This window comes from Spermophilus citellus (assembly GCF_964194105.1).
Source record: "Spermophilus citellus genome assembly, chromosome: 9".
NCBI lineage: Eukaryota > Metazoa > Chordata > Mammalia > Rodentia > Sciuridae > Spermophilus > Spermophilus citellus.
The window spans coordinates 76092577-76105513 of record NC_138191.1 but is presented as its reverse complement, the minus strand read 5'-3'; the positions used below and the strand labels follow the sequence as shown (position 1 = coordinate 76105513).

Below are 12937 nucleotides of genomic sequence, written 5' to 3'. Positions count from 1 at the left end.
TACCAGGTATTGAACCCAGATTGCTTAACTACTGAGCCATAGCCCAGACCATTTTTTATTCTATATTTTTAGACAGGGTCTCACTAAGTTGTTGAGTCTGACTTTGAACTTTTAATACTCCTGCCTCAGCCTCCTGAGCTGCTGGAATTACAGCCAGTACTATGCTATATGCTAGGCAGCTGACTTTTGATAGTTTATTGAATTTTTATGAGTCTCTATATATGAAAAATTATCCCCATTTCATAGGCAATGAAATTGAGGCTTATAAAGATTAGACATGTGAAACAAATAAGTTATCTGGTTGATTTACCATTTCAAAAAGTAAAACAAGGATGCTTTACTTTTCCTCACAGAGGTCAGTCACATAGTTGCTGTATTGCAGGCATGAGCCACTGTGGCCAGCAACTGACTGTTTTTGTAATTGTAATATTAATGTTATTATTTCCTAGTCACTCTTTTCTTTCCTGTCTCAGAAGTATATTGAGAGGTAATTGATATTTGCCTTATTTGTCTGGGACAAGCAATTAAATCTAATAATTGGGAAGTTGTCATCTAAAACTTTGGAAAACTTAATTTTGAGAATTGAGCAGTTCAGAAATCCTTGTACAAGGGAAATTTAAATCTTTGTAAAAAATATTAACATCAGTTAAAACAAACATAAAAATATCATAACTATTTTGAATCCAGTTTTTTTATTTATAATTTTAGGTTTAAAAGCAGCAGAGGTATCATCACTTCCACAATCAATTGTCATGGATGCCAAAGAAATCACAACTCAAATTACAAGAAAAATTTTGGTAAAAACCACTTTAACAATAATAATTAATTGTTTTTCAAATTAAAAAAAAATGGTTTTAGTGTACTTTCTTATTTTGGCTTTGACCTAAATATCTTGTAATAGTAATAGTTAAAATAATTAAATATTTAAAATATAAAGCTTAATTCTTAAGAAAATTATTTTTATTTCTCAAAACATTTTTGATTTGGCCTGTTATGGCTTTTCCCAGCACATCAGCTACTAAAAGAGAAAAATTCAGCAGTTCAGTTTCTATATTAATTATTGCCAAATGAATTTATAATGAGAAAATAAGTATTTAAAAGGGAAATTCAAAATAAAAATCACTATGCATGACATTTGTATTTTTATGGTTTTATGTAGCATTGAAAAGAAGAAATGAAGTAGTTAGGTCTTTCTAATAAAATGATAAATAATAAATGTATTAGTTTTACTATCATTTTTATATGTTTATAGAGGTTAAGTGATTTGCTACAAAGTACTATATCCAACACTAAAAGCACATCCGTTGACTCAGAAAATCGGAAATATTTTTCATTTTTCAAATTAGGTTGCTTTGTAGTGTTTTAAAAAATTCAATGTGAAAAAAAAAGAAAATTCAATGTGTTCAGTAAGTTGAGCTAGGATAGGTAGTGGGAATTTTCTTCAATAATAGTTTTCTTTCACTTTTTCTTAACCTGCCTTCCACTTTTTTTTTATTGTTGGTCGTTCAAAACATTACATAGTTCTTAATATATCATATTTCACAGTTTGATTAAAGTGGGTTATGAACTCCCATTTTTACCCCGTATACAGATTGCTGTATCACATCAGTTACACTTCCATTGATTTACATATTGCCATTCTAGTGTCTGATGTATTCTGCTGTCTATCCTATTCTCTACTATCCCCCTTCCCCTCCCCTCCCCTCCCCTCCCCTTTTCTCTCTCTACCCCCTCTACTGTAAATCATTTCTTCCACTTGTATTATTCTTCTCTTACCCCTCCTTTCCTCTTATATGTAATTTTGTATAACCCTGAGGATCACCTTCCATTTCCATGTGATTTCCCTTCTCAATCCCTTTCCCTCCCACCTCTCATCCCTGTTTAATGTTAATCTTCTTCTCAAGCTCTTCATCCCTACCCTGTCCTTGGTTACTCCCCTTATATCAAAGAAGTCATTTGGCATTTGTATTTTAAGGATTGGCTAGCTTCACTTAGAATAATCTGCTCTAATGCCATCCATTTCCCTCCAAATTCTATGATTTTGTCATTTCTTAATGCAGAGTAATACTCCATCGTGTATAAATGCCACAATTTTTTTATCCATTCGTCTATTGAAGGGCATCTAGGTTGCTTCCACAGTCTTGCTATTGTGAATTGTACTGCTATGAACATCGATGTAGCAGTGTCCCTGTAGCATGCTGTTTTTAGGTCTTTAGGGAATAGACCGAGAAGGGGAATAGCTGGGTCAAATGGTGGTTCCATTCCCAGCTTTCCAAGAAATCTCCATACTGCTTTCCAAATTGGCTGCACCAATTTGCAGTCCCACCAACAATGAACAAGTGTACCCTTTTCCCCGCATCCTCGCCAGCACTTGTTGTTGTTGGACTTCATAATGGCTGCCAATCTTACTGGAGTGAGATGGTATCATAGGGTGGTTTTGATTTGCATTTCTCTGACTGCTAGCGATGGTGAGCATTTTCTCATGTACTTATTGATTGATTGTATATCCTCCTCTGAGAAGTGTCTGTTCAGGTCCTTGGCCCATTTGTTGATTGGGTTATTTGTTATCTTATTGTCTAATTTTTTGAGTTCTTTGTATATTCTGGATATTAGGGCTCTATCTGAAGTGTGTGTTTGTTCCCAGGATGTAGGCTCCGTGTTTATCTCTCTTATTGTTTCTTTTGCTGAGAAAAAACTTTTTAGTTTAAGTAAGTCCCATTTGTTGATTCTAGTTGTTAACTCTTGCGCTATGGGTGTCCTACTGAGGAATTTGGAGCCCGACCCCACAGTATGTAGATCATAGCCAACTTTTTGTTCTATCAGACAAGCTCCTTGATCCATTTTGAGTTAACTTTTGTGCATGGCGAGAGAAAGGGATTCAGTTTCATTTTGATGCAAATGGACTTCCAGTTTTCCCAGCACCATTTGTTGAAGATGCTATCCTTCCTCCATTGCATGCTTTTAGCCCCTTTATCAAATATAAGATAGTTGTAGTTTTGTGGATTGGTTACTGTGTCCTCTATTCTGTACCATTGGTCCACCCGCCTGTTTTGGTACCAGTACCATGCTGTTTTTGTTACTATTGCTCTGTAGTATAGTTTGAAGTCTGGTATCGCTATACCGCCTGATTCACACTTCCTGCTTAGCATTGTTTTTGCTATTCTGGGTCTTTTATTATTCCATATGAATTTCATGATTGTTTTATCTATTTCTACAAGAAATGCTGTTGGGATTTTGATTGGCATTGCATTGAACTTATAGAGAACTTTTGGTAATATCGCCATTTTGATGATGTTAGTTCTGCCTATCCATGAACAGGGTATATTTTTCCATCTTCTGAGGTCTTCTTCTATATCTCTCTTTAGGGTTCTGTAGTTTTCATTGTATAAGTCTTTCACCTCTTTTGTTAGGTTGATTCCCAAGTATTTTATTTTTTGGGGGGATATTGTAAATGGAGTAGTTGTCCTCATTTCTGTTTCAGAGGATTTGTCGCTGATATACAGGAATGCATTTCATTTATGCATGTTGATTTTGTATCCTGCTACTTTGCTGAATTCATTTATTAGCTCTAATAGTTTCTTTGTAGACCCTTTTGGGTCTGCTAGGTATAGAATCATGTCATCTGCAAATAGTGATAATTTAAGTTCTTCTTTTCCTATTTTTATGCCTTTAATTTCTTTCGTCTGTCTAATTGCTCTGGCCAGTGTTTTGAGGACTATGTTGAACAGAAGTGGTGAGAGAGGGCATCCCTGTCTTGTACCAGATCTTAGAGGGAATGCCTTCAATTTTTCTCCATTCAGAATTATGCTGGCCTGTGGCTTATCATAGATTGCTTTTACAATGTTGAGGTATGATCCTGTTATCCCTAATTTTTCTAGAGTTTTGAACATAAAGGGATGCTATACTTTGTCGAATGCTTTTTCTGCATCTATCGAGATGATCATATGGTTCTTATTTTTAAGTCTATTGATGTGTTGAATAACATTTATTGATTTCCGTATATTGAACCAGCCTTGCATCCCAGGGATGAATCCTACTTGATCATGGTGTATAATTTTTTTGATATGTTTTTGAATCCGATTCGCCAGAATTTTATTGAGGATTTTTGCATCTAGGTTCATTAGAGATATTGGTCTGTAGTTTTATTTCTTTGAAGTGTCTCTGTCTGGTTTAGGCATCAGGGTGATGTTGGCCTCGTAGAATGTATTTGGAAGTTCTCCCTCTTTTTCTATTTCCTGAAATAGCTTGAAAAGTATTGGTGTTAGTTCCTCTTTAAAGGTTTTGTAAAACTCTGCTGTATACCCATCCGGTCCTGGGCTTTTCTTAGTTGGTAGTCTTTTGATGGTTTCTTCTATTTCCTCTATTGTTATTAGTCGGTTTAGGTTGTCTATATCCTCCTGACACAATCTGGGCAGATCATATGACTTAAGAAATTTATCTATGCCTTTACTATCTTCTATTTTATTGGAGTATAAGGATTCAAAATAATTTCTGATTATCTTCTGTATTTCTGAAGTGTCTGTTGTGATATTGCCTTTTTCATCCCGTATGCTAGTAATTTGGGTTCTCTCTCTTCTTCTCTTCATTAGCATGGCTAAGGGTCTGTCGATTTTATTTATTTTTTCAAAGAACCAACTTTTAGTTTTGTCAATTTTTTCAGTTGTTTCTTTTGTTTTAGTTTCATTAATTTCAGCTCTGATTTTAATGATTTCTTGCCTTCTACTTCTTTTGCAGTTGCTTTGCTCTTCTTTTTCTAGGATTTTGAGATGAAGTATGAGGTCATTTATTTGTTGTTTTTTTCTTTTTTTAAGGAATGAGCTCCAAGCAATGAATTTTCCTCTTAGAACTGCTTTCAATGTGTCCCATGGATTCCAATATGTTGTGTCTGTGTTTTCATTTAACTCTAAGAAGTTTTTAATTTCCTCCTTGATGTCTTCTAAAACCCATGGATCATTCAGTAACCTATTGTTCATTCTCCAAGTGATGCATGATTTTTTCTTCCTTCTTTTATCATTGATTTTCAGTTTCATTCCATTATGATCAGATAAGATGCATGGTATTATCTCTACTCCTTTATATTGCCTAAGAGTTGCCCTGTGACATAATATATGATCTGTTTTTGAGAAGGATCCATGTGCTCCTGAGAAAAAAGTGTAACTACTTGGTGTTGGGTGGTATATTCTATATATGTCAATTAAGTCTAGGTTGTTAATTGTGTTATTGAGTTCTATAGTTTCCTTATTTAACTTTTGTTTGGAAGATCTGTCCAGTGGTGAGAGAGGTGTGTTGAAGTCTCCCATGATTATTGTATGGTGGTCTATTAGACTTTTGAACTTGAGAAGTGTTTGCTTGATGAACATAGCTGCACCATTGTTTGGGGCATATATATTTATGATTGTTATATCTTGTTGGTGTATGGTTCCCTTGAGCAGTATGTAGTGTTCCTCTTTATCCCTTTTGATTAACTTTGGCTTGAAATCTATTTTATTATATATGAGTATGGACCCTCCTGCTTGTTTCCGCAGTCCATATATGTGGTATGATTTTTCCCAACCTTTCTCCTTCAGTCTATGTATGTCTTTTCCTATCAAATGTGTCTCCTGTAGGCAGCATATTGTTGGGTCTTGTTTTGTGATCCATTCAACTAGCCTGTGTCTCTTAATTGGTGAGTTTAAGCCATTAACATTTAGGGTTATTATTGAGATATGGTTTGTTCTTCCAGCCATATTTGTTTATTAATGTTACTAAACCTGATTTGTTTTCCTCTTTGATTACTTTCCCCCCTTTACTGTCCTACCTCCCACTGTTGGTTTTCAATGTTATTTTCCGTTTCCTCTTCCTGTAATGTTTTGCCAAGGATTTTTTGAAGAGATGGTTTTCTAGCTGCGAATTTTTTTTTAACTTTTGTTTATCGTGGAAGGTTTTAATTTCATCTTCCATCCTGAAGCTTAATTTCGCCGGATACACGATTCTTGGTTGGAACCCATTTTCTTTCAGTGTTTGAAATATGTTATTCCAGGATCTTCTAGCTTTCAGAGTCTGTGTTGAGATATCAGCTGTTATCCTGATTGGTTTACCCCTAAATGTAATCTGCTTCCTTCCTCTTGTAGCTTTTAAAATTCTCTCCTTATTCTGTATGTTAGACATCTTCATTATAATGTGTCTAGGTATGGATCTCTTATGATTTTGCACATTCGGCGTCCTGTAGGCTTCTAGGATTTGGGATTGTGTTTCATTCTTCAAATCTGGGAAGTTTTCTCGTATTATTTCATTGAATAGATTGTTTATTCCTTTGGTTTGGAGCTCTGTGCCTTCCTGTATCCCAATGACTCTTAAGTTTGGTCTTTTAATGTTATCCCATAGTTCTTGGATGTTCTGCTCATGGTTTCTTAGCAGACTTGCTGAGCTGTCTATGTTCTTTTCAAGTTGAAATACTTTGTCTTCATTGTCTGATGTTCTATCTTCTAAGTGATCTACTCTGCTGGTAGTATTCTCAATTGAGTTTTTAAGTTGGTTTATTGCTTCCTGCATTTCTAGGATTTCTATTTGTTTGTTTTTTATTACCTCTATCTCCCTGTGAAATTGATCTTTTACTTCCTGGATTTGTTTATGTAGTTCCTTGTCAAAGTGATCTTTCATTGTCTGATTTTGCTGTCTCATGTCTTCCTTGAGACTCCAGATCATCTGAAGCATGTATATCCTGAACTCTTTATCTGACATTGCATCTGTTGCAGCTATTACCTCTTCTAAAGTTGAGTTGACCTGCATTGGTCCTTTCTTTGTCTTTTCATACTGCTCGCGTTTCCTTCTGCTTGGTGAAACTGTTGTGTTTTTGAAATTTTCCCCCTATTTATTTATATTGCTCTTGTATAGTTGGGAAATCTCCCTTGCAGGGCGGGTAGTGGCTGTGCTCCTCCTCTAATTAGGGTGATCTGTCTACCACGCTGGTCGGTCGCAGGTCTGCCCACCCTGCGGGCGCGGGTGGCTGCTCTGCTCTGCCCCCACTCCAATTGTGGTGACGTAACTACCACGCCCTCGGGTCGTTGGTCCTGATCCGGATGTGGGCTGCGGCTCTGCTCGGCCCCTACTCCAATTGGTGTGACGTGTCTACCACGCTGGCAGGCCTCTAGGCCTGTTCCGCTGGTGGGTCGCAGGTCTGCCTAACTTGCGGGCTCGGGCAGCAGTTCTGCTCAGCCCCCACTCTCAGTGGGGGTACCTGACTGCCTCTCCAACGGGTCGCTGGGCCTTTTCCGGACACGGGCGGCGGCTCTGCTCCACCCCCACTCCAACCAGTGTGACGTGACTGCCTCGGTGCTACTTGTCCACCACGCTGGTAGGCTACCGGGCCTGTCCTGCCAGTGGGTCGCAGGTCTGCCTACCTTGCAGGCTCAGACGGCGGCTCTGCACAGCCCCTACTCCAAATGGGGTGACTTGGCTACCGCACCGTCGGGTCGCTGGTCCTGTTCTAGGCGTGGGCGGCTATTCTCTTCGGCCCCAGCTGCAGTTGGGGTGTCGTGATACCACGCCGGCGGGTCACTTGGCCTGCTCTAGGTGCAGGCGGCAGCTCCACTCTGCCCCCCTTGCCCCCACAGCACCCAGCAGGACCCGGACCGAGAAGCAGTCACCGCAGGTTCCCCAGCCCTGGGCCAAAGTAGCTTCAGGAGCCAGAACCCGGCCTCTCCAATCCCGGCCATGCTCCGCTAGGAGCAGGCTCCATGGAGCGACCCCTGCGGGTTCCCCAGCCCCAGGCCAAAGCAGCCCCGGGAGCCAGAGCCCGGCCGCTCCAAGCTCTCCGAGCTCGGTGCACGCTCCACTGGGAGCAGGCTCAAAGATGCAGTCCCCGCGGGCTCCCCAGCCCCGGGCCAAAACTGTTCCAGGAGTCAGAGCCCAGCTGCCCCGACCTCAGCGCACGCTCCACTTGGAGCTGGCCTCAACACGCAGTCTCCGCAGGTTCCCCAGCCCTGGGCCAAAGCAGCCCGGGGAACCAGAATCCGGCCGCTCAAAGCCCGGCGCACACCTTGCCAGGAGCGAGCCCCAAGGAGTATTCTCCACAGGTTCTCTAGCCCCGAGCCTGAGCGATCAGACTTCGAGACGCAGGCAAATACCAGCCTGAAATCACCTGTTCCATAGCTGAATGAGCTGAGATCAGTAGAAAACAGGGATGATTACATCAGCTCTCCAAGATGGCGGCTGCTGTCCTCCTCCGTGGTCCGACTGGTGTCGAGAATCAAACTGGACCGATTCTCTCCTCTGTCTCAAAGCCGGAACTCAGCACTAAGCACGGCCATTGCACCACTGGCAGGAGCCCCCAGAATCCGCATCGCTGCACTCCGGCTCCGGAACCTCGCCGCTTCCGCGCGCGCGCCGCAGACTTCAGCTGCGGGGCGGTCCGCTGATCAGGCACTGCGACCCTCCGTGTGGAGAAATCACCTGCGACCGAGCCCCCGCAGCCGAACCTCACGCGATGGAAATCCGTCCACTTGATTCTGGAGCACCTCAATTTCACTGGAAATTCCCAACAAGATAGCCTTCAGCTGTTTCACCTCATCTTTCTCCCGCACAGTGACGCAGCACACTGGGGTGATGCACTCCCTTCGCCGCCATCTTCCCCTCCAGCTGCCTTCCACTTTTTATTGCATTCTTTCCTTCTCTGATTTTTTAGACTGTCTCTATGACTTCACTTGTCTAATTACCCATTTAAATCTCTTCATCAGTAATTTTATCAGTGTTATCATTCAAAAGTACCTCTCATTCCATAATTTTTCAGATTTAATCTTGCCAAATTCCTGTTATAGGCCAATTCTTCACTGGTCATCTAGGCTTTAACTTTCCTAGTAATGTTTGAAAAATATTCTAGATAGTCTAATTTTATCCACTATAAAATTCTTACATTCTAACTTTAGTTGAATATTTTACTGAATAATTTTTTCTTCTCCTTTTATTGATCTCTATAACTTCTTTTCTGTAACTCTTTCAAAACATTTCTACCCTTTGTGAGCCCTTGTTGCACAATTCCTGCAAAATTCTGTTCTTGGAATATTTATTTTTCTCCCATCTCATATTTCTTCTATTTTAAGAAAAAAGATTGCTTTTCAGACTTTTTAAAATTAACTTTTCTGGGGTGAGGTTGTGGCTCAGTGGTACAGCGCTTTCCTAGAATGTGTGAGACACTGGGTTCGATTCTCAGCTCCGCATATAAATTAATAAAATAAAGGTTCATTAACATTTAAAATTTTTTTTAAATTAACTTTTCTGTTTTCTTTCCTTCTGAGTAAATTATTGTTTGTTTCATTTTTTTCTTTTGCTTATTCTTTTCTGCACTGATTTCCCTTTTTCTATGAATATGATTATGTTTTTTTCTTCCACCAAGAAATCCTCACCCCAATTTCTTAAATTATTTTCCCATTTCTCTTTTTTACTGAAAACTCAGGAGTATCTATACTTTCTTCTTCTGCTATCCACTTGTAATCTTAATCTTTTTTTTTTCTTTTTTTATTGGTTGTTCAAAACATTACAATGCTCTTGACATATCATACATTTGATTCAAGTGGGTTATGAACTCCCATTTTTACCACATATACAGCTTGCAGATTCACATTGGTTATATATCCACGTTTATACATACTGCCATACAAGTGTCTGTTGTATTTTGCTGCCTTTCCTATCCCCTTCCTATCCCCCTCCCTTCCCCTCCCCTCCCATCTTCTCTCTTTACCCCATCTACTGTAATTCATTTCCCTCGTTTTTTTTTCCCTTTCCCCTCAGTATTTTGAAACTTTTTTCTTAAATCCCAGTTAATCAAAACATCTTGTGTTTTTTGTTTTTTTAAAATCACTTCTTATCTTCCATGATATCTCTATGGCACTTATCACTTCCCTTTCCTTAATTCTGTCTTGGTTTTGTGCAGTTTTTCTCTTATGGACATTTTTATCCTCTTATTTCTTTTATTATTACTTATTTCCTTTCTTCACCAACACTTTATCCTTTTACACTTACTAAATATAAATGTTTATAATATTTTTCCCACCCCCACACTTTTTAAAAAATTTGCAGTCTTGGTGATCTCATCCTTTTTCACAGATTCTGTATCACTACTGCCCATCTCCAAATCTATATACATTTCCCCTTGACACCTTAGTCTACTTTTTAGGACAAAAATTGAATTAAGAATTACTTTTTCTGAAAACATCTCCCATATCTTTTCTTTCAAGCCTCCCAGTGACCCATAAGAATAATCTATGTATCCCTCCTCTTAATTACCTCTCATTAGGTCTATGTAATTAAATTGTCTCTCTTTTCAATACCTCCTGCACACTTCTACCAGATTATCTTCTAATGCTTAGCTCTTATCAGATTGTTTGCTTACTCAGAAACATTCAGTTATTTCTTAACAATATAAAAGTTGAACTCCTTAGCCTAGTGTTAAAAGTCTTCTATATTATTTCTCAAAACATAGTTTTAAGAAATTAGAATCACCTGAAATGTTTGGTACATCTTAGATTTTAAGGATCTCAGGAATTTGTGGCTCAGGAATTTGCTTTTTTTTTTTTTAACCAGTTATCAGATGATTCTGAAGTTTGTTGATTTTTGTGTTAAGATCCTCTTTATTATCTACACAAGCTTTACATTACTTCACTCAGTTTTGCATAATCCACATTTGTCGCATTGAATTACTTGTCATTTCATCACTTTGACTTGATTGTGTAGCATGCTTTTGAATGTGCTTTGGCTGTTTCTTCTATGAAGAACACTCTCCCTTCTAGGTGCTTCTACTCATCAGGATTCATTCCAAATACTCCATTTAATTTAAGCTTCTCTTCATGTGATCTAGAAGTGAACTTCCCTTTCTCAGAATCTTTTATATTGCCCTTGTGGAACTTTTCATAATTGCCATAATAAATTGCTTAAAATAAGCCTTTTTACCACTAGACCACAAGCTCCTTGAGCTCTGATATTATATCAGATTCACATTTTGTATTCTTCCTAGACACATATACACAAGCTTTGGGGTCTGGAACGTAGATGGTAATAGATATCTAAAATTTGTTATTTGAATAATAGAGTAATGGTAATCAACCTATGTATTAAGTAGAAACATGGGTGAATATATGATAACCTTATTCTATCTCATGGAATCTTAACTCATCTTTTCCTATAATAAAAGTAGGAAAATATTTAGAATTCCTTGATGTATTGAGAAAGAGTTGACAGGATTGTATTTCTGGGAGACTAACCAAGACTTTTCATACATAGTTGAGATTGAAAATGTTGACTCCTCTATCTAGATCAGGCAAAGGTATGAATTAAGAATTTTTCAGCTGTATTTCCAATCATGAAGTACTATTTTAAAAATGGAATATATAAAAGTCTTCCAAATTATCATTTTAAATTTCTTGGGTATCCTCAAGTATAGTTTGTTAGGAATTAAGGCATAATTTTAAATAGCTATTTATGTTGTATATTTTTAAAATGTACTATTCCCCTCCATGAATATTTTCTCTTAGACTCCAACAATTTCTACATATGAGTTGTTAGGGACAAGGAATTTTCTGATGACCCATTATGTCCACCAGTTTATCTATTGAGGAATTAAAATAGGAGACACATAGTGGTATATTTGGATAACATTAAAATTATGATTACTGTATAGCAATGAGTAGTGCTATTTTCCCATACCATTTTAGTGAAAAAGTATTTGTAGAACCTTTCTCTGTTGAATTTTCTAATACTTTTTTTGGTATTTTTATTGAAGAATTTGATTTATTTAACAGAAAATTTTTTTTCATTGAAAAGTGATTTTTGAGGATTTAAGGTTCTGTCATAAAGTAGTAAATGTTCATAAGAAATTTCATTCTTCCAAATAGTATTTTTATTCTTCCAAATAGAATTTTAAAAATTTCTTCTAGTGTATTATTTTTACTAGTTGGATGGAACTGATTCTTATCTTTGAGTTCCTCCATATTTCTATAGAAGTAGAACAGTGTCAAACTATGATTTAAATAAAATTGTATTCATTTTAAATTTATATCTATGGATATTTAATAACAGCAGCACCAAAGGAGTACCCCGGAGATGGAAAGACAGAGAGCTGTGTATCATCTAGCCACAAGACTTGTTCAAACGGCTCGAAATTCTCAATTGGATCCAGACAGTTTGCGGATGTATTTAAATAATCTCAAGAAGAAATATGAAGAAGATTTATGCAAGGCTGAGCAAGTTCCAGGAAAAACTGAAGAATAATACAAGTCATATTTTATACTAATGAAATAATATATCTTAATATCAGGAACCCTGAAGTAATTTATCTCCTAAGAGCAAAAGAAAATATTTGCTAAATATTTTAATTAAAAACCATATTATATTAACCTCAGAATTTTCATCTAAATATTCTAAAATGAACAAAAATTTGCTATTTTAATTTAACAAATGAGAACTATTTAAAGGAATGATCTTTATGTTAGAAAAAAGTATAAGGCATAACTTTTCTCTCATTTATGAAAATCACATTGCTAAGTTTATTTGCATTTATGAATTATAAAATATTACATATACCTTAACTTTAAAAAATCCTTTCTTTTTAGATTTGGAAACTTGTTTGAGTTTTTTTTAACATTCTATTCTGAAGTAATATACCCTATAACTCAACAATTGCTGAATTGATACCCTTAGATTCCAATTATAAATGATTCTGATGTTAGAATGCTACTGAGAATTTTAATGTTCTCTTTTGGACATTCTAGATGTAGAAATAAGCATTTTGTAATGTTAAATCCTTTTAATTTTCTAGACATCCAGTAGTTCAATTTTTTCTTACTTTCTTCTTTTTTCTAATTTTTGTCTTGGTCATTTTTATTAGGTAAATAAAAGGCAGTAAAAAGGAAATACAGTATTTTTTATTTACCCCATTTGTTATTTTACGAAGGAGCTGTTTTTCAGA

General features: G+C 37.1%; 1 protein-coding gene across 1 annotated transcript in view; it reads left to right on the top strand.

Annotated features, from left to right (window-relative positions):
- Positions 1-12240, top strand: part of MSH4 (mutS homolog 4) — a gene marked incomplete at its 3' end in the record, with an annotated part of 97235 nt that extends 84995 nt beyond the window's left edge. The window contains exons 17-18 of the mRNA XM_081307548.1: positions 709-797; positions 12049-12240. Of these exons, the coding sequence (XP_081163674.1) occupies positions 709-797; positions 12049-12240 (281 nt within the window). The remainder of the gene's footprint in view (positions 1-708; positions 798-12048) is intronic.
- Positions 12241-12937: the final 697 nt, after the last annotated feature.